This window comes from Rhinopithecus bieti, unplaced genomic scaffold (genome assembly GCF_001698545.2).
Source record: "Rhinopithecus bieti isolate Rb0 unplaced genomic scaffold, ASM169854v2 scaffold_13621, whole genome shotgun sequence".
Lineage (NCBI taxonomy): Eukaryota > Metazoa > Chordata > Mammalia > Primates > Cercopithecidae > Rhinopithecus > Rhinopithecus bieti.
In genome coordinates this window covers 495576-516645 of record NW_016807522.1, presented here as the reverse complement: position 1 = coordinate 516645, position 21070 = coordinate 495576, and the positions used below count along the sequence as shown (strand labels likewise).

General features: G+C 54.6%; 3 protein-coding genes across 21 annotated transcripts in view; 2 read left to right on the top strand and 1 right to left on the bottom strand.

Moving 5' to 3' along the window:
* The window catches only part of DMAC2 (distal membrane arm assembly component 2), a 9832-nt gene extending 3360 nt beyond the window's left edge, over window positions 1-6472 (top strand). For 3 of the 17 annotated variants that reach the window (XM_017882711.1, XM_017882709.1, XM_017882707.1), the window contains exons 3-6: window positions 2081-2161; window positions 4572-4717; window positions 4811-4973; window positions 5389-6472. In XM_017882711.1, coding sequence (XP_017738200.1) covers window positions 2081-2161; window positions 4572-4717; window positions 4811-4973; window positions 5389-5566 — 568 coding nt within the window. In that variant the 3' untranslated portion in view covers window positions 5567-6472. Of the gene's footprint in view, window positions 1-2080; window positions 2162-4571; window positions 4718-4810; window positions 5001-5388 lie in introns of all 17 variants that reach the window. The other 14 variants (XM_017882710.1, XM_017882708.1, XM_017882715.1 and 11 more) reach the window with 8 other exon arrangements.
* A 3719-nt stretch (window positions 6473-10191) lies between these two features.
* Window positions 10192-12420, top strand: B3GNT8 (UDP-GlcNAc:betaGal beta-1,3-N-acetylglucosaminyltransferase 8). Its single transcript, XM_017882706.1, has 2 exons — window positions 10192-10494; window positions 10969-12420. The coding sequence occupies exon 2, from the start codon at window positions 11000-11002 to the stop codon at window positions 12191-12193; it is 1194 nt and encodes a 397-aa protein (XP_017738195.1). The 5' UTR covers window positions 10192-10494; window positions 10969-10999; the 3' UTR covers window positions 12194-12420.
* A 348-nt stretch (window positions 12421-12768) lies between these two features.
* The window catches only part of BCKDHA (branched chain keto acid dehydrogenase E1 subunit alpha), a 31491-nt gene continuing 23189 nt past the window's right edge, over window positions 12769-21070 (bottom strand). For 2 of the 3 annotated variants that reach the window (XM_017882700.1, XM_017882702.1), the window contains 5 exons: window positions 18739-18900; window positions 15400-15606; window positions 15011-15152; window positions 14613-14784; window positions 12769-13336 (listed from right to left, as the gene is read on the bottom strand). In XM_017882700.1, the coding sequence (XP_017738189.1) occupies window positions 13166-13336; window positions 14613-14784; window positions 15011-15152; window positions 15400-15606; window positions 18739-18900 (854 nt within the window). In that variant the 3' untranslated portion in view covers window positions 12769-13165. The remainder of the gene's footprint in view (window positions 13337-14612; window positions 14785-15010; window positions 15153-15399; window positions 15607-18738; window positions 18901-21070) is intronic. The other variant, XM_017882701.1, reaches the window with a different exon arrangement.

The window sequence follows — 21070 nt, the reverse complement described above, 5'->3', positions numbered from 1 at the left end:
TTTTTTTTTTTTTTTTTTTTTTTTTTTTTTGAGACAGAGTCTCACTCTGTCACCCAGGCACGAACGATCTCAGCTCACTGCAAGCTCCGCCTGCCGGGTTCACGCCATTCTCCTGCCTCAGCCTCCTGAGTAGCCGGGACTACAGGCGCCCACCACCACGCCCGTCTAACTTTTTGTATTTTTAGTAGAGATGGGGTTTCTTTTATTTTTATTTTTATTTATTTATTTTTTTTGGAGACGGAGTCTCGCTCTGTCGCCCGGGCTGGAGTGCAGTGGCTGGATCTCAGCTCACTGCAAGCTCCGCCTCCCGGGTTTACGCCATTCTCCTGCCTCAGCCTCCCAAGTAGCTGGGACTACAGGCGCCCACCACCTCGCCCAGCTAGTTTTTTGTGTTTTAGTAGAGATGGGGTTTCACCGTGTTAGCCAGGATGGTCTCGATCTCCTGACCTCGTGATCCGCCCGTCTCGGCCTCCCAAAGTGCTGTGATTACAGGCTTGAGCCACCGCCCGGCCATTCTCCCCCCCTCCCCCACCCCAAGATGGAGTCTTGCTCTGTCTCCCAGGCTGGGGTGCAGTGGCACAATCTACGCTCACTGCAACCTCTGCCTCCCGGGTTCAAGCAGTTCTCCTGCCTCAGCCTTCCGAGTAGCTGGGATTACAGGCACCTGCCACCAGGCCCAGCTAATTTTTGTATTTTTAGTAGAGACGGGTTTTCGCCATGTTGGCCAGGCTGCTCTCAAACTCCTGACCTCAGGTGATCAGCCTGCCTTGGCCTCCCAAAGTGCTGGGATTACAGGCATGAGCCACCATGCCTGGCCAAAATTTGTTTTGTTTGAGACAGAGTCTCACTGTGTCTCCCATGCTGGAGTGCAGTGGTGTGATCATGGCTCACTGCTACCTTCGCCTCGTGGGTTCAAGCAATCTCCCGCCTCAGCCTCCCAAGTAGGTGGGATTACAGTCACACGCCACCATGCCTAATTTTTCTATTTTTAGTAGAGCTGGGGTTTCACCACGTTTGGCCAGACTGGTCTCGAGCTCCTGACTCAGATGATCCACCTGCCTCAGCCTCCCAAAGTGCTGGGATTACAGGTGTGGGCCACAACACCTGGCCTATCCCATACTTTTTTATAATCTACAAAGCAGCTCAAGGAATCTTACCATCACCAGCTCAGAACCTTCAAATGAGAACCAATCTCCAAGGCCTAAAACATAGCCCCTACTGAGCTTTGAGACCCCCTGACCAGGACTCCACTGGCCCCCTGTCAGCATGACATCCCAATTTCTTTTTTTTTTTCTTCTTCTTTTTTTTTTTTTTTTTTTTTTTTTTTGAGACTGAGTCTCGCTCTGTTGCCCAGGCTGGAGTGCAGTGGCGCAATCTCAGCTCACTGCAAGCTCTGCCTCCCATGTTCACGCCATTCTCCTGCCTCAGCCTTCTGAATAGCTGGGACTACAGGTGCCCGCCACCGCGCCTGGCTAATTTTTTTTGTATTTTTAGTAGAGACGGGGTTTCACCGTGGTCTTGATCTCCCGACCTCGTGATCCTCCCGCCTCGGCCTCCCAAAGTGCTGGGATTACAGGTGTGAGCCACTGCGCCCGGCGACATCCCTATTTCTTATTTATTCAGCCATCCTAATTCGAGTCTCTCCTTTATACTCTGTTCCTTCTCACCACTCAAATCTCTGCTCAAATGTCACCTCCTCCAATTAACACCCAAACTCAGCCTCCACCGTCCCCACCCCTCTGCTCCCCACCCCTCCCAGTCAGCCTCTCTGCTTTATTTGGTCATGGAATTGACATTGTCTGCAATTTGCTGTTATTTCCTGGGTTGTTATCTGTTTCTCCCTGTATAATGGCTTGGATTACTGCACTAATCTCCAGACTGGGCAGGGATGTTATCTGCCTTGGTCACCACTTTGCCCCCAGTGCCCAGCACTTAGTAGGTGGGCAATAAATATTTTCAGCCTGTCTCAGTCTGTCTGCATGCCTGGTTTGCTGGACTCTGCCCCTCTTAACAGCACTGGGGCATCATGAGGGCTGTGGTGCTCCCCAGGCCTCACCCTTAGCTACCGTCTTTTCTGCAGATCCTTCACCTGGCTGGAGGAGCAACATGGTCCATACTGTGCAGGTGCCTTTTTCATCCTGAAGCAAGGAGGCGCAGTCAAGTATGACCGCTAAGGTGTTAGAATGGGCTGGGGGCAGGTGGTGGGCTATCTCTCTAACGTCCAGGCTCTGCAGTCACACAGGCTTCAGAGTCCCCTGGTCTCTGCCGCCTTCTGGCTGTGTGGCTTGGGACTTGTTCCTGAGCTTCAGTTTTGTCCTGTGTAAAATGGGATGGTGATCATTTCTAACCTACAAGTTTTGCTATAAAGACTGAATGGGGGCCAGGCGTGGTGGCTCACGCCTGTAATCCCAATGCTTTGGGAGGCCAAGGTGGGCGGATCACCTGAGGTCAGGAGTTCGAGAGCAGCCTGGCCAAAATGGCAAAACGCTGTCTCTACTAAAAACACAAAACTTAGCTGGGTGTGTGGTGGCGGGCGCCTGTAATCCCAGCTACTGGGGAGGCTGAGACAGGAGAATCGCTTGAACCCAGGAGGCGGAGGTTGCAGTGAGCCGAGATTGCACCACTGCACTCGAGCCTAGGGGACAGGGCAAGACTCCGTCTCAAAAGTATCAAAAAAAAAAAAAAAAAAGGCTGAACGGAGCTGGGCACAGTGGCTCATGTCTGTAATCCCAGCACTTTGGGAGGCCGAGACAGGAAGGTCACTTGAGGCCAGGAGTTTGAGACCAGCCTCAGCAGCTTTGTGACACCCTGTCTCTACAAAAAATATTTTAAATTAGCCAGGTGCAGTGGCACATGCCTGTGGTCCCAACTACTCAGGAGGCCAAGGCAGGAGAATCGCTTCAGCCCAGGAGGCTACAGTGAGCTATAGTCACACCACTGAACTCTAGCCTGGGCAATAAAGCGAGACCTTGTCACAAAAAATAATAATAGGGCACGGTGGCTCACACCTGTAATCCCAGCACTTTGGGAGGCTGAGGCTGGTGAATCATCTGAGGTCAGGAGTTCGAGACCAACCTAGCCAACATGGTGAAATCCTGTCTCTACTAAAAATACAAAATTAGCTTGGCATGGTGGCGCACGCCTCTAATCCCAGCTACTTAGGAGACTGAGGCAGGAGAATCCCTTAGAAGCCAGGAGGCAGAGGTTGCAGTGAGCCGAGATCGCGCCACTGCACTCCAGCATGGGCGACAGAGCAAGACTCTGTCTCAAAATAATAATAATAATGGCTGGGCGTGGTAGCTCACGCCTGTAGTCCCAAGCACTTTGAGAGGCCAAGGCAGGTACAGCACTTGAGCCAGGAGTTCAAGATCAGCCTTGGCAACATAGTGAAATCCCGTCTCTACCAAAAATACAGAATTACCCAGGCATGGTGGTGCATGCCTGTAATCCCAGCTACCCAGTGAGACCCTGTCAGAGAGAGTGAGGGATTGACTGATTTTGCGATGTAAGAGGCCTAGCAATGCATATGTGCTCAATATTTTTTTTTTTTTTTTTTTTTTTGAGACAGAGTTTTGCTCTGTCGCCCAGGCTGGAGTGCAACGGCACAATCTCGGCTCACTGCAACCTCCTGGGTTCAAGCAATTCTCCTGCCTCAGCCTCCCAAGTACCTGGGATTATAGGCACATACCCCCATGCCTGGCTAATTTTTTGTATTTTTGGTAGAGACAGGATTTCACCGTGTTGGCCAGACTGGTCTCCAACCCCTGACCTCAAGTGATCCACCCACCTCGGCCTCCCAAAGTGCTGGGGATTACAGGCGTGAGCCACCAGCAGCACCTGGCCTGTGCTCAATACTGTTTTTCTTTCTTTCCTCCTTCCCCGCCTCCTTTCTCCTTCCCTTTCTCTTTCCTTTGCTTTTTTTCTTTTTCGGAAAAGACAGTTCACATAGACTTCATCTACCCCTCCATCTGGTTTGAGCACTTCCTCTGTCAACTTCCTTAGAAACAGTATACATGTTTGAAAATGTCCCTTAACTTTTGCCCATCTACAAGGATTCTTGCATTTACCTCTTTGCTATTATGTTATCTGTAATCTCGCTGACCCTCAGTTTCTAGGTATGTGAAACTGGCAAAACATTCCTTTTTTTTTGTTTTTTCAGACAGCGTCTCCCAGGCTAGAGTACAGTGGCATGATCACAACTCACTACAGCCTTGACCTCCTGGGTTCAAGCAATCCTCCCACCTCAGCCTCCCAAGTAGCTGAGACCACAGGTGCAAGCCACCAAGCCCAGCTAATTTTTGTATTTTTTTGTGGAGACAAGGTCTCATTATGTTGCCCAGGTTGGTCTCAAACTCCTGAACTCAAGTGATTCTCCTGCCTCAGCCTCCCAAAGTGCTGGGATTATAGGCGTGAGCCACTGCGCACAGCCAGATGGAGTCTTTTTCTAAGATGGAGTTAGTTATGTCAGGGGTGACCTATACATATTATATAGGGCTGGGGAAGGTTCCGAAGAGGCTGGAGGCCTGGGGCAGGTTCGGCTGCCCTACTGACACTCCCTCTCCCGTTTCCAGGTTTCGAGACAAGGAGTGGATCAGGCCAGATAAGTATGGCCATTTCTCTCCAGAGTTCTGGAATTTCCAGGAAGTGCCTGTCGAAGCTGTGGATGCCAGTGACTGTGAAATCAACTACGAGGGCCTGGACAACCTCCGTGAGTGCGGTAGGGTGGAGATGGGACAGGCCTCTACATTTTCCCTTTGGTGATGGGCTCCAGAAAGGCCCCTGGTGCCATCCTGCCCTCTCCCTACCACAGTCCTCCTGAAGGAGCTCCAGTCCTTGTTGCTGCAGCGCTGCCCCCACGTGGACGACTGGTGTCTCAGCCGCCTCTACCCACTGGCCGACTCGTTGCAGGAGCTCTCGCTGGCCGGTTGTCCCCGCGTCTCCGAACGGGGCCTTGCCTGCCTCCACCACCTCCAGTGAGACCTCAGCTCAGCCTGGGCCCCGTACGCAGGCATCTCTCCCACCTCACACAGATGCAGGAGAGGAAGTGGGGAGGAGCAGCGTTGGGCAGTTCTCATATCCCCCTGCCTCCATCACAAACCTAGAGTATTTGTGGTAGATGAGCAGTCACAGTGAGTCTCTGGAAGAATTAAATGACTCCTGGTTTTTCTTCCTTTTTGTTTTAGTCAAAACTCTATGATATCGATGCTGTTGCAGAACAGCAGGAGCTAGAGTTGCGTATTTGCAGTTAACACACTGGGCTTCATGTGCCTGGATAGCTATAAAGATTTTATTTTAGGAAGCTAAGGTTGAAATTTGGGGCAAGTACCTCCCTATACACACACACACTGTCCTTATACTGGCTTCCTGTCCTTCTTCCCCCCTTTTCAGGAACCTCCGCAGGCTGGACATCTCGGACCTCCCTGCTGTGTCCAACCCAGGCCTCACTCAGATCTTGGTGGAGGAGATGCTGCCCAATTGCAAGGTTGTGGGGGTCGACTGGGCCGAGGGCCTGAAGTTGGGGCCGGAGGAGCAGCCTCAGGACACGGCCAGCCCTGTCCTTGCCTAGCCTTCAGCCCTGTCCCCACTCGAGTGGCTTCTCAGCGGGCTGCATGGAATGTCTGGTAGCTCGCCACACTTCTGGCTTCCATTTGTCTTCACTCAACATGGGGGTGGGGGAATAGTGCTGGCCAATCACAGGGACAGAGCCTGAAGGCCCAGTATTTATTCCTGGCTGCCCTTGGCTAAAAGTCACAGCTCCTGTCACCCTCTCAGACAGCCCTTTCCATGCCCCTCTTCAGGCCTGGGGAGGTAAAGTCTCAGGCTGTCTGTAGCTGCAGAGAGCCACACTCACCTTGTCAAGAGACTCTTCTCAAACTGTCCTTATGTGAGTGCACTGCCATTTCTTGCAGGGACCCTGACTGACACAGGAGCTGCTACTGACACTTTACAGGGATGGTTCTCCCCCGTACAGGGCCTCTCTGCTCACTACAGGATGTGCAGCATCCTTTGTCCCACTCACTAAAGGCCAGCACACCCCAGGCCCCATGGTATTGCTGGTTATGGATTTATTGACTTCATATTCCAAATTCAGCTTTTTTGGTCTGCGTTTCTTTAGAAAGGGGATACGCTTTGTCAGTAGAGGGCACCAAACAGGCATTACAGGAGGAAAGGCACCTGCTTCCTGGTTCCGGTTGTGCTTCCGCCTCTGGACCCCACAGTGCATGTGGCTTCCCCAGCACGCAGCTCCTGAAGCACCAGGCGGTCAGCAGCTGCCCTTGGCACCCTCCAGCCCCCAGAAGTTGCATAGGAGACACAGCACCTCCACTGAGGCACCTCTCTGGGAATAACATTCCCCAGCACCCCAGATGGATTTCCAGTCAATTCAGAAGCATTTTACCAGTGAAGCCCTCATTATTCCAGTTCACTGTTAAAGCCAGTAATTCTCTATATTAAACTTTCCCTGTTCAAGTTACTCTGTGGTTTTTCTCTCCTGACTGCATCTTGATGAATACAGAGTTGATACCTGGAGTGTCCCAGGAATAGACTATTAAGATAGGATTCCAGGATTGGTTTGGTTGTGCCTTTGGGCTTGGGCGCAGTGCTGAGCTCTTGCTGATGGGAAACCAGATGCCAGAGGCCCACAGCATGCAATGGCATCATAATCCCACAAGCGCCTGTGGTTGACAGAGATGAGGCACGTGCCTTGGGACCCCCTGTGGCTGCTGTGCTCAACAGCTGTGGTAGTTGTGACAATTCTAAAGACCAGGGTATTGGATGGATTCTCCAGAGTGCCCCTGAGTGCCCACAGACAGTGACAAGCATGGGTCTGCTAACTCAGCTCAAGTCACAGTCTGAGAACTAGACAGCTTGCATGACAGCCCCCAGATTTTTGTTGTTTTTTGTTTTTTTGTTTTTGAGACCAAGTCTCGCTATGTCGCCTAGGCTGGAGTGCAGTAGTGCGATCTCTTGGCTCACTGCAACCTCCACCTCCCGGTTTCAAGCAATTCTCCTGCCTTAGCTTCCTGAGTAGCTGGGATTACAGGCGCGCACCACCACACCAAGCCAATTTTTGTATTTTTAGTAGAGACAGCATTTTGCCATGTTGGCCACGCTGTTCTCAAACTCCTGGCCTCAGGTGATCCGCCTGCCTCAGCCTCCCAAAGTGCTGGGATTACAGGTACGAGCCACCATGCCCAGCCCAAAAGTTTTTACTTCTTTGGAATGGGGTCATCTAATTGGACCCAGAGTAAACAGGCAATCTTGAACCCCCAAGTCACTTCAAGCGAGTGACTTATCAGTGTCTGAGGAACCTACCAGCCTTCCTGTGCTTAGAAACCCTGTGATGTGGTCCGGCGCAGTGGCTCACACCTGTAATCCCAGCCTTTCAGGAGGCCAAGGAAGGTGGATCATGAGGTCAGAAGTTCAAAACCAGCCTGGCCAACATAGTAAAACCCCATCTCTACTAAAAATACAAAAAAATTAGCTGGGCATGGTGGCGGGCGCCTGTAATCCTAGTTACTTGGGAGGCTGAACCCTCCCGAGTAGGAGGATTACTTAAACCCAGGAGGCAGAGAGGTTGCAGTGAGCTGAGATCGCACCACTGCACACCAGCCTGGGCAACAGTGCAAGACTCTATCTCAAAAAAAAAAAAAAAGGCCGGGCGCGGTGGCTCACGCCTGTAATCCCAGCACTTTGAGAGGCCGAGGCGGGCAGATCATGAGGTCAGGAGATCAAGACCATCCTGGGTAACACGATGAAACCCCATCTCTTCTAAAAATACAAAAAAATTAGCCGGGCGTGGTGGCAGGCGCCTGTAGTCCCAGCCACTTGGGAGGCTGAGGCAGGAGAATGGTGTGAATCTGGGAGGCAGAGCTTGAAGTGAGCGGAGATCACACAACTGCACTCCAGCCTGGGTGACAGAGTGAGACTCTGTCTCAGAAAAAAAAAAAAAGAAGAAACCTTGTGATGACCTCACCAGGGGCAGACACCTTGAAAGTGGTTGTCTATAATTAGAGATAAGATCTTACTATGTTGCCCAGGCTGGTCTCAAACTCCTGGGCTCAAGTGATCCTCCCCTCTTGGCCTCCCAGAGTACTGGGATTATAGGGGTGAGCCACTGTCCCACCCGTTTTTTTTTTCTCATGGCCAGCTCTTACACAGAAATAACAGATACACCCCATTCTTCTTAAGACTCACCACAAGTGCCCCTTGCTGCCTCTAGACCCATTAATACCTAGGAGTCAAATCAGCTTGCTCCAGGTGGACAGGTGCCAGCTTTTACACGATGAGAATGACAAGGCTTCACAAATATACAGAGTCAGAAACTTGGGGAATGCATGCAGAAGTGGATTTTAAGGATGTGACACCAATGAGGGTGGATGTAACGCTAGCTCAGGCCAAATCTACTGGCATGAGTGCGCTTTCTAGAGCTTCTGGATTTCATGGGTTACCTTGTGCAGCTGGACGTGGTTCTAATAGCTTGCTTGGGTACCTAACCAGAACTTGGATCCACCAGTGGCCTAAAGTTAATGAGGCAGAGAGACCAGAACTGCCCTAGCGTAAGATGGATGAGGGGAGTCCCAAGGCTTGGGGAGATGGAAGTGTTGGATTGGAATGATCATGTTCCACCAGCATGTCCACTCTCCAACCATGTTCCCCAAGAAGGCACCCCTTACTGGCCAATCCCATGGTAGAGTTAATCATTCTGTATATTGAACTTTCCCTATTCCCATTCCTGTGTGGTTTCTCTCTCCTGATTGTACCCAGACTAAGGCACATGGCAAAGGCAAAAAGAAAGGCACCCTCCGAAGCTTCATAATGCTTCCAGGAAGAGCAGCACCCCCTGCCCCCAGAAGCTAGATGAGCTCAGGGGGCCTGGCGTCCCTCCCTCCCAGCCCCAGGGTAGAGTGAACTTGCAGACTCCCTCGGGAGGTGCTCGGGCTCCTGCCCCCAGCCCCTAGCTGTCATTTCCCACTCCAGCTATTATTCCATTAATATTCACCACTTCCTCCCCACTCTCTTCCTCCAGCTGTTCCCACAGGCTCCATTATTCAAACTTGGGGGGAGGAAATCAGGGCTGGACAGATCAACTGCTGCTGCTGACAGACTGGGTTCCTGCCATGATGGGGACAGGCCTGCCCCAAAACGAGGGTGGAGTGAAGGGGTCAGCCCAGGCTTAGTGGGAGCCCCTTAGTCCCATTGGGAGGTCTTCAGAGAGCTGATGCAGTACCAACAGCAGGGACCTCTGGAGGGCAGGGACGCAAACACAGGCAGACACCCTCTCCTGCCCCAGGGAGCTGGATGTGAGTGTTCCCAGAGTCACAGTGCCCCTGGGGGAGGGGCGGGGCCCAGGGCGAGGCAGGCTCCAGGGCTGGACGTTGGGGGTAAGGTAGGAACGGATTCCCACCCTGCTGGGCAGGCAGCCCGGATGGAGGAGGTACAGGGGTCAGCTTAGGATGGAGGAGGTACAGGGGGTCAGCTTAGCTCCCGGGGTTCCCTGTGCGCCCCACCCTGTCACCCTCTATTGCCCTTGAAGCTCCAGTCTTTTCCTCTCCTGTTCTTCCCCTTGGCTCCCTCTCCGCCACTCCCGGGGTCTGGCTCAGAAGCCTGAGTCCCTCCCCTCTGCCCTCCACCTGCCTCTCTCAACCTCTCTTTCCCCCATGAGCACCCCACAGGGCTTCCGCAACCCCTTATCTTTCTTGGATCTCCATTTCCCTCCCCCTCTCCCTCCTGGCCACCTTCCCACTTTCCTATCTTCTCTCTCCCCCTCAGCTCTCTCCATCGCCTGTCTCATCCCAGTTCTCCTCTCTCTGCTCCCTGGCCGTCCCTTCCCTCTCCACAATGTCTCTGTCTCTCCTCCTCCTCACCAGCCCCCTTCCCCCCACCTCACCCTGACTGGGCAGCTACAACAAACATCTTTCTCTCTGGCGGGCCCGCCGATCCCTTCCCACTCAGCACATTCACTGCCACCTCCTGGCCATGGGCGCAGCCGGATGCCAGCCTCTCAGCCTCCCCATCTTTGCCTCAGTGGGACCCTGCCTCACCCTGGTCACTCTGACACTCCCCAGCCAAGGCCAGCCCTCAGTCTCACCCTCCCTGGTACCCCCTCCCTCCCCAGGCCCTGGTTCTCTCCTCCTAGGCCTCGCAACACCCCCGTCTTGTTTCTGTGGCTGCCCCCTGCACCCTTCCCAGCTGTCTTACCAGAAACCAGCCCTAACACGCCAGAGCTCCATCTCTCAGGTCGGCCTCCTGCCCTCTTCCCTCTTCCCTCCCTCCCTCCCTCCCTCCCTCCCTCCCTTCTGCCTCAGCCCCGCCCCGGCCCCTGGGGCCCTCCCTGCTCCCCGCTCCGCTCCCCTCCCCGCCCCTCTGGACTGGCTGGGCAGGGCTGGGCCTGGCCGGTCGACAACGCAGGGGCTGGGGCAGGCAGATCAGAGGGAGCTGAGGGAGGCCTGACCTGAGGCCAGCACCCGGAGCTGGTGGGAGCCAGACCCAGAGGTAAAAAGGCATGAGATCCCTGGTTCCCCTGTCCCTGGCGGGGGGGATGTTGTGGGAGGCAGGCTGGGTTTCTAACCCCAGGGAGCTAGGAATCGTGCTCCTGATTTCCTGGTGAGGGCGATAAATGGAGGGAGAGGGAGGAGATAGACGGCAGGGTCCCTTGTCCTGGATAGAGACAGGGAAGAGGTAGACCCTTGGGCTCTTAGGAAGGTGGAAGCATTTGGACGGAGTGGGAAGACCAGGGTGCTGGAATGGGATTGGAATGGGGGATTCGTAGGTCTAGGAATAAGGACCAACGGGGTCCCTGGGTCAGGGGAGCTGTTTAGGATCTGGGACTGAGAGAAGCTGTTATGGGGGTTGGCAGGGACTATGGGAGATTGTGAAGCTGTCTGCCTGGGGCCTGGCTGGGCCCTCTCTGGAGGCCCATCCCCACACCCCAATGGCCTCCGTGGCTCCCCTGTGGCTCCCTTGTAGCTCCGCGGCCGCCCCTTCCCTGGGCCAGGTCATGCGCTGCCCCAAGTGCCTTCTCTGCCTGTCAGCACTGCTCACACTCCTGGGCCTCAAAGTGTACATCGAGTGGACATCCGAGTCCCGGCTCAGCAAGGCCTACCCCAGCCCTCGGGGCACCCCGCCAGGCCCCACGCCAGCCAACCCTGAGCCCACCCTACCTGCCAACCTCTCCGCCCGCCTGGGCCAGACTGGCCCACTGTCCTTCGCTTACTGGAACCAGCAGCAGTGGCGGCTGGGGTCCCTGCCCAGTGGGGACAGCACTGAAACGGGGGACTGCCAGGCTTGGGGGGCCGCAGCCGCCGCCGAGATCCCTGACTTCACCTCCTACCCCAAGGACCTCCGCCGCTTCCTGCTGTCAGCAGCCTGCCGGAGCTTCCCACAGTGGCTGCCTGGAGACGGTGGCGGCCAAGTCTCCAGCTGCTCGGATACTGATGTCCCCTACCTGCTGTTGGCCGTCAAGTCAGAACCAGGGCGCTTTGCAGAACGACAGGCCGTGAGGGAGACGTGGGGCAGTCCAGCTCCAGGGATCCGGCTGCTCTTCCTGTTAGGGTCTCCGGTGGGTGAGGCGGGGCCTGACCTAGACTCACTAGTGGCCTGGGAGAGCCGTCGCTACAGTGACCTGCTGCTCTGGGACTTCCTCGACGTCCCATTCAACCAGACGCTCAAAGACCTGCTGCTGCTGGCCTGGCTGGGCCGCCACTGCCCCGCCGTGAGTTTTGTCCTGCGAGCCCAGGATGATGCCTTTGTGTACACCCCTGCCCTGCTGGCTCACCTGCGGGCCCTGCCACCTGCCTCGGCCCGAAACCTCTACCTGGGTGAGGTCTTTACACAGGCCATGCCTCTCCGGAAGCCAGGAGGACCCTTTTACGTGCCCGAGTCCTTCTTCGAAGGTGGCTACCCAGCCTATGCAAGCGGGGGTGGCTACGTCATTGCCGGGCGCCTGGCACCCTGGCTGCTGCGGGCAGCAGCCCGTGTGGCACCCTTCCCCATTGAGGACGTCTATACTGGCCTTTGCATCCGAGCCTTGGGCCTGGTGCCCCAGGCCCACCCAGGCTTCCTCACAGCCTGGCCAGCAGACCGCAATGCGGACCACTGCGCTTTCCGCAACCTGCTGCTAGTACGGCCCCTGGGCCCTCAGGCCAGCATTCGGCTCTGGAAACAACTGCAAGACCCAAGGCTCCAGTGCTGACTCTCGGTGGGGAGGGTGGAGATGCTGACCTGGCCCGGGCCTCTGGGGCTTGCCCCTGGCTCAGCCCCTCCTTCCAGGTCTTGATGGGAGGGAGGAGGGCCTAGAAGCTGGACAACTTAAGCCACTCCTTGGCCTCCCCAGCCAGGGGCCTGGGCAGGAAAGATGGGGTGGTGGGCTGTTTTTGCCTACTTTTTGTTTTTGAAAAACATGCACTCCCCAATCTGAGGCCTGGGGTTGTTTTTTCATCTGTGGGGCCCTGGAGTGGTGGGGAGCAGGGCTTGGCCACACCCTGACCATCCTGGACGCTCCCCTGCACCCTTGCTGGGCAGGGCTAGCTCTACTGGGCTCCCCATCACTCTGCTGGACAGCAGGCTTGCCCCATTCTGTGAGAGAGCAGGAGACCATCTCTGGAGGACCACCCCACACCCATCCTGTCTGCTGGAGCTAACCTTCCAGCGTGCGAAAGCTTCCGGGGGAAGTAGGTATCTCAAGGGCTTTGACCTTATTTATCTAAGGTGGAGAAGCTGGGGGTGGCCTCACATCACCCCCAAACTCCAGGAAACAGAGACCAGAGGTGGTAGAGAGCCAGGCGCAGAGATGCAGTTTATTCGTGACCTCTGCTGGCCACTCGCACCTGCGCAAGTTCCACAGGCTGACCTGCCATGTCCACCCTATGCCCAGAGGGGCTTCTAGTCCTGTACACCCCCTCACCCAGCCCCTGGGAGAAGGCACCGTAACAACAAGTGAAAAGGGGGCTGACGGAACCCCAGCAACTGCTGCAGATACTGTCCCCCGACAATGTAACAGACTGGAGGAGCAGGGGTGAAGAGCGGCAGCCACCCTGGCCGCCGAGTGTTTTAGAGGGAGCTGACTGGGGAAGAGGGTAGTGTGCTGCCAGGTCCCCCTGCTCCCCTTAGAGTGGGGCTACCTCTCGGGGTAGCTGAAGGCGGGTGGGGGTGGGCTGAGCAGGCCTCACTTATCAAAGTGCTCCAGTGGGTAGTGCTCCCCGTAGGTCTGCAGGTGGCGGGCCAGGGACTCCTGCTGCTTGCGGAGCTGGGCGGGCATCTCCTGATACACGTCTGAGAAGAGCAGGTTGGGGTTGGGTTTGGGCTTCCGCTCGGCCTGCTCAAAGGCCTCCATCACCTGTGGGGACATGGGGCAGTGGGCAGGCAGCTGGCCTCCCATGCAGGGCCCTGCCTCCTCCTGCGGGGCCTCGGCAAGGAGTTAACCACTCCAAGCCTTTGTGTTCCCACCTGGACAATGGAAATTATCATCCTAGCAGAGGTGTAACGAAACACCCCAAATCCCAGCAGGGATCAGGCGCTATGCAAGTGTGTGGATTCATTTAAGGCTTTCAGCAGCCCTAAGAGGTAGGCAGCTGAGCTATGAAGAAACTGAGGCACAGAGAAGGGCAGGGACAGGACGCACAGTGCTGCCCTATGCTGGGTGCTGCCCTGACCACTGGGTTGCAAGGCTCCTGGCTCCTAATGACCAGCCAGGGAGGGTGGCACACTGACTCTGGGCAGGGCACGTACACTGCACACGGTTCACCACCTACTCCTCAAACCAGCTTCTTCTTTTTTTTTTTTTCAAGAGATAGTTTCTCTGTTGCCCAGGCTGGAATGCAGTGGCGCCATCTCGGATCTCTGCAAGTTCCGCCTCCCGGGTTCAAGCGATTCTCCTGCTTCACCTTCCCAAGTAGCTGGGACTACAGGCGCGCATCACCACGCCTGGCTAATTTTTTTTTTTTTTTTTTGAGATGGAGTCTCACTGTTGTTGCCCAGGTTGGAGTGCAATGGTACGATCTCAGCTAACTGCAACCTCTGCCTCCCAGGTTCAAGCAATTCTCCTGCCTCGGCCTCCCGAGTAGCTGGGATTACAGGCACCCGCCACCATGCCCGGCTCATTTTTGTATTTTTATTAGAGACAAGGTTTCACCATCTTGGCCAGGCTGGTCTCAAAACTCCTGGCCTCAGGTGATCTGTCCGCCTTGGCCTCCCAAAGTGCTGAGATTACATGCATGAGCCACTGCGCCCAGCCCTAATTTTTGTATTTTTAGTAGAGACAGGGTTTGACCATGTTGGCCAGGCTGTTCTCGAGCTCCTGACCTCAAGTGATCTGCCACCTCGGCCTCCCAAAGTGCTGGGATTACAGGCGTGAGCTACCATGCCCAGCCTCAAACCAGTTTCTGAAATGGGCACCACCAGCATCCCCCTTCAAAGACAAGGAAGTGGAGGGCAACGTGCCAAGGACACAGAGCTAGGACACACGTGGCCCCAACAGCCTAGCTCCACAGGCCACATCTGAGACATCACTGGGGTTATCCCTGAGCCTCCCAGTTTGGTGTCCCGCAAATCCCTCCCGAGCTCTGCAGGCCACAGCAGCCCCCAGCACACCCTCCTGGGTGGGGTGCCCTCACCTTCTTGCGGGACTGCTTCCTCCAGGCCTTCTCCTGCTCCTCATCCCACCAGCCTTGGCTTAGTAGGTAGTGCCGCAGCCGGGAGATGGGGTGGTCCTGCTTGTCCCAGTAATTGACCTCGTCCACCGAGCGGTACGCCGAACTGTCGTCACTGGTGCTGTGGTGCCCGATCCTGCATAGGGGCAAAGGGCCCCAGGTCAGTGTGGGGCTCCCTGGAGTGGGGGTCAGGAGGGAGGTTGGGGGTGGACTAGGGAAGGAGGAGTGGAAACGGAATAAAGGCAAGGTGGAAATGTAACATCAGGTGATAAGGCCATGTTTTGGAGACAGTGATCGATATGAGGAAGATGCTACAGTGGCTGTCAGTGCTGTGGGGGTGCTGATGGGGGAGCGGCGGGTACCTGTAGGTCATGGCCTCAATGAGGAAGGGCTGGTTCTCTGCCACAGCCCGCCGTCGGGCCTCCTTTGTGGCATTGTACACAGCAAACACATCATTACCATCCACGCGGATTGACATGATGCCATACCCGGGGCCTCGTGCCGCTGTGGGGACACAGAGAAGGCGGGTCAGGCTAGGGCTGAGATGAGGAACATGCACGAGGCCAAGGGGACGAGCAGGGAGAGGACAGAGAGAGCAAGGCTGAGTGCTCAGGACCTCGACTCCTGTGGCTGACCAAGTGCCAGACACGACAGGACACAGGAAGCACCAGGAAGGACGGCAGGGGTGGAGGGATAGGGGAGGGAAGGAGACGATCCCGGCGGGGTGGGGAGCAGCCAGTAGAGCCCATACCGATGCCATCGCCGCGATACTGCTCGGAGGTGGGCGTGGAGATGGCGTAGCCATTGTTCCGGCAGAAGAAGATGATGGGGCACTCAAGTGTGGCCGCGAAGTTGAAGCCGGCGTGGGCATCCCCCTCGCTGGCCGCCCCCTCACCGAAGTAACAGATGACGACCCTGTTGGCATTGGCCCGCTTGGCTGCGTAGGCTGCCCCCACCGCTGCAGGGGATGAGAGGGTGGTGAGCAGGGGCGAAGACTTACACGCACTCACTCACACTCATTCACACTCACACAACCCAGGGCTCTGAGGCTCAGGCCAGCGGTAACCAGGCTTCAAGGGGAAAGAAAACACCTGAGCTCCTGATGCCCCCAGCATCTGCCCATCCAGGTCTCCTCCCGCTCAGCTGAGAGCAGCTCCACCCTTCCAACTGCTCAGGCTGAAGACTCCAGCATCATCTCCAAGCCAAACTTCCCACCATTCCCCACATCTGCTCCACCTTCAGAACCTGACCCCTCTGACCTCCTCCTCAGCATCACCCTGGTCAAGCCCAAGTTACCGAGCAGCCTCCTTACTAGCCCTTCACACACTGCCCAATCTGTTACCCACAGGGAGGCCTGCGGATTCTATGAAGAGGTGAGCCAGGCCAAGGAGGAGCAGACTCCTCCCCACCCATGGCTCCTGTCCCAGTATAAGTAGAAGTCAACATCCCTGGCCGGGCGCGGTGGCTCAAGCCTGTAATCCCAGCACTTTGGGAGGCCGTGACGGACGGATCACGAGGTCAGGAGATCAAGACCATCCTGACTAACACGGTGAAACCCCGTCTCTACTAAAAAATACAAAAAAAAAAAAAAAAACTAGCCGGGCGAGGTGGCGGGCGCCTGTAGTCCCAGCTACTCCAGAGGCTGAGGCAGGAGAATGGCGTAAACCCGGGAAGCGGAGCTTGCAGTGAGCTGAGATCCAGCCACTGCACTCCAGCCTGGGCGTCAGAGCCAGACTCCGTCTCAAAAAAAAAAAAAAAAAAAAAAAAAAAGTCAACATCCCTGCAAAAGGCAAAGGCCTTGAGGCCCCACCCAACCTACACCATCTGCAGCCCTCCCACCACCTCTGGACTTTATCTCCAACCACCCCACACCTGCTCACCCCATACCCGCTCACTCCACACCTGCCCCTCTGGGCTCCTCCCTGCTCCTCAAACACACCAGGCTCACACCTGCCTCATGACACCACACAGCTCCCTCCCTCACTTCCTCTGGTCCATACTTCAGTGTCACTGTAGTGACGGTCCCCAGCTACTCCCACAGTGTACCACACCCCACTGGCTTGGCTGGTCCCTACAGGACCCCCACCCTCATATACTCCAGGCATTCCCTCTCCATCTTTGTTACTGTCCATCTCCCCCACCACGATGGCAGCACCAGGAAGGCGTTTGCATTGCTTTTGTTCCCTGTACTTGGAGTGGCACTGGCACACAGCAGGAACTTCTTACATTTGAAGTGACTTAGCAGGGACCCAGAGGGAAGGTTAGGGGCAGGTCCCAGCCTTATGGAAACCCTATTACCTTTAGTTCAAATGCCCCTAAATGCCCCTCGTCTGAGAAAGCTTCCCTGCCCACGTCCCACCTAAGAGGCTCAAACGGCTTCTTGCTTCCCAACAGAAGAACACTATGAGCTAAGGGGTGTGGAGCCTTCTACTGTGCCGGGCACAGTGCTGAGGCCTGGAGAGACACAAACTCATGCATCTCAGCTGCCCTAGGGCAAAGAAGCCAGAGCCCAGACCAACCCTAGATCAGGCTACAGGCCCCAGAGGGCAGGAAGGGGCTCCGATTCCTTGTTCTCCACGCTATGAGGGTGCAGGCCTGGCACCCGGTGGGTTTGCTTCCCAAACAAGCCTCTTATAAGGGAAGGGGATCCAGGGCACCTACAGCAAGCTTTGGGGAAGCTTGCTTGACTCTAAGGACTGAGGCAGACAAAGGTCAGGGCCAAGAACCCAGGCTCTGGAGGTACACAGTCCATGACTTGAGTCCCTGCTCCTCTCCCTCTGTGCCATATGACCGTTAGCGAGTGACTTCCCTCTTTGACTTCAATTTCCTCTTTTTTTTTTTTTTTGAGACAGGATCTCACTTTGGCTAGAGTGCAACGGCACAATCTCAGCTCACTGCAACCTCTGCCTCCCAGGTTCAAGCAATCCTCCTGCTTCAGCCTCCCAAGTAGCTAGGATCACAGGTGTGCGTCACCACACCAAGCTAGTTTGTGTATGTTTAGTAGGGACAGGGCTTTGCCATGTTGGCCAGGCTTCCTGCACTTTTTTTTTTCCCACTCGCTTGCTCTCTCTCACACACACAAAACATGGGCCTCCTGCTCTTGAAAACAGGAACAAGAGCAAATAATAACCTCTGTCCCCATGGCCACATTGAGGGTCCTATTAGACGATGAATGTGAAGCACTGGCACAGTGGAACCTGGTGCACATGTTGGCTGTGTTTGTGAGCAGACAAATGCAGTGGGCATGTGGTTGGGAAATCCAGAGTGTGGTTGCACAGGCTTCAGGCCCCTGAATGGGGTGGGGATAGCAACAGAGCCCTCTTCTGAAGGGTCCCAGACAAGAGGTGCATTCCAAGTCTGGAACACAGGCCGGGTGCAGTGGCTCACATCTGTAATCCCAGCACTTTGACAGGCCAAGGCAGGCAGGTCACTTGAGCTCAGGTTCAAGACCAGCCTGGCCAACACGGTGAAACCTTATCTCTACAAAAAATACAAAAAATTAGCCAGGTGCAGTGGCATATGCCCATAATCCCAGCTACTCAGGAGGTTAAGGCAGGAGAATCACTTGAGCCTGGGAGGTGGAGGTTACAGTGAGCCGAGATCACACCATTGCACTCCAACCTGGCTGATGAGAGTGAAACCCTGTCTCAGACAAAAAAAAAAAAAAAAAAGGGGCTGGGCACAGTGAATCATGCATGTAATCCTAGCACTAGCTGAGGCAGGTGTTTGAGACCAGCCCAGCCAATACGGTGAAACCCTGTCTCTATTAAAAATACAAAACTTAGCTGGGCGTGGTGGTGCACACCTATAGTCTCAGCTACTTGGGAGGCTGAAGCAGAATAATTGCTTGAACCCGGGAGAAGGCGGCTGCAGTGAGCTGCAATCGCACCACTGCACTCTAGCCTGGGCAACAGAGCAAGACTCCATCTCCAAAAAGAAAAAAAGAAGAAGAAGTCTGGAGCACAGACCAGGGCTCTGGTGGTGTCACCAACCCAGAATTCCACCCAGAAGGGAGGCAAAAGAGCTGAGGCCTGGACAGGGGTGTGACACTGGTCTGCATGTGTGCAAGGTCCAGGGCATGCATCCTCACCCTGAGGGATCTGTGTGGCCAGTGGAGAGGAGATAGTGACGAAGTGGCGTTCCTTGCAGCCATAGTGGACAGGCATCTGGCGCCCCTTGCCCAAGTCACTGATGTTGCCATAACACTGGGCCATGAATAGTTCCAGGGGGTAGTCGCGATACATCAGCACACCTAGGAGGGGAGGAGGCAATGGTTAGCTGAGTGGGCAGTGCAGGGGGTCAGATCGGCCCTGTGGGTGACCCGCAGCATGCCGGTAGACAGACAGGAAAGCTCAGGCTTGTTTTTAAGAGGGAGACTAATGTTCAGACTGACTGACTGCCCAGCAAGGCCAATCTGATTTTTCAAAAGAAAGCACAAATCCAGCCTTTTTCTTTCTTCCTCTTAGTGAGACACTGTCTGGTCTTTAAGTGCTTTCAACTAATTCAATTACCTTTAAGAAATATTCTAACCATAAATCATCACTATGGCCAGGCATGGTGGCTCATGCCTGTAATCCCAGCACTTTGGGAGACTGACGTTGAAGGATCACTTGAGCCCAGGGGTTGGAGACCAGCCTGGGCAACATAGTGAGGCCTTGCTTCTACAAAAAAAAAAAAAAAAAAAAATCAAAACATTAGCCAGGCATGGTGATGTGCACCTGTGGTTCCAGCTACTTGGGAGGCTGAGACAGAGGACTGCTTCAGTCCAGAAGTTCAAGGCTACAGGCAGCTGAGATTGTGCCACTGCACTCCAATCTGGGCTACAAAGCAAGACCCTGTCTCGAAAAAAAGAAAAAGAAAAACATCATCATTATGAACCAAATAAAAGCATAGACCACTAATTTACAACTTCTGGACTACAGAAGAAGTACTCTAACCCACGTATGGCAGTAAAACCCTTTCTTCAAACAAAACCTCTGGTGAACACCCACCTCCCCATCAAAGGGAACCGCTCCAGGTGAAGGCGGCCCTTCCTCCTGAGTTAGAAGACAGAGGGGGTTTGTGATTGCCCTCGGACAAGCTCTTTGCCCCACCTGGATAATGGGACAATCTTCACATCCACACCTGAGGGGCAGCACTGTGGATCAATGCTGCAAGCACTCAGACCAGGAACATTATTCAGAGGGAGCTCTCTAGTACAGTGCTTTCCAAACCCTTTCTTTACTGCAGAACCCAGGCTTTAGATACAAATTTAATGGTGATCACATTACACACAGCAGTTACTTTTTTTTTTTTTTTGAGACAGAGTCTGGCTCAGCCACCCAGGCTGGAGTGCAGTGGTGCAACCTGAGCTCACTGCAACCTCCGCCTTCTAGTTCAAGCAATTCTTGTGCCTCAGCCTCCCAAATAGCTGGGATTCCAGGTGTGCACCACTACACCTGGCTTTTTTTTTTTCTTTCTTTCTTTTTTTGAGTTTTGTTCTTGTTGCCCGGAATACAATGGTGCATTGGCTCACTGCAACCTCTGCCTCCCGGGTTCAAGCGATTCTCCTGCCACAGCCTCCTGAGTAGCTGGGATTACAGGCATGCGCCACCATATCCAGCTAATTTTTGTATTTTCAGTAGAGACGGGGTTTCTCCATGTTGGTCAGGCTGGTCTCAAACTCCCAACCTCAGGTGATCCACCCGCCTCAGCCTCCCAAAATGCTGCAATTACAGACATGGGCCAGGGCGCCTGGCTCATTTGTTAATATTTTAGTTAGAGTTGAGGGTGATTAGCATTACTTCAACATTCAACTTTCATACAGGTTTATTGGTATTTTCTGACACATGCTTTTGAATGGACATAACACAAATCTACATAACATGTGGCTGTGGTGCATATGTAACAGATGGAAACGAGTTGCTCTGGTTAAAGAGGGAAAGAAAGGCCTTGTAGAGGGCCAAAGAAGGTCCAAGGCACTGATACAGGATCTTGGAATCAGGCTTTTCTCAGAATGTGGTACTGGGTCCACCCACATGAGAAGGACTGGGTAGGGGCGGGGAAGGTACTAAAAGTACAAACTTGCCAGGTGCAGTGGCTCATGCCTGTAATCCCAGCACTTTGGAAGGGTGAGGCAGGTGGATCGCTTGAGCTCAGGAGTTTGAGACCAGCCTGGGCAACACGGCGAAACCCCATCTCTACCAAAAATAAATAAAAAAAAAACAATTAGCCAGGTGTGGTGGTGTGCACCTGTGGTCCCAGCTATTCAGGAGGCTGAGGTGGGAGGATCACTTGATCCTAAGAGGCAGAGGTTGCATGAGCCGAGATCACGCCATTGCACTTCAACCTGGATGACAGAGTGAGACCCCGTCTCGAAGAAAAAGAAAATACAGACTCATAGGCTGATTTGCACCAGGAAACTCCAGGTCCAGTGGGAACTG

Coding starts and splice junctions, on each gene's coding strand:
- B3GNT8 (XM_017882706.1), top strand. CDS start 11,000: ATGCGCTGCCCCAAGTGCCTTCTCTGCCTGTCAGCACTGCTCACACTC.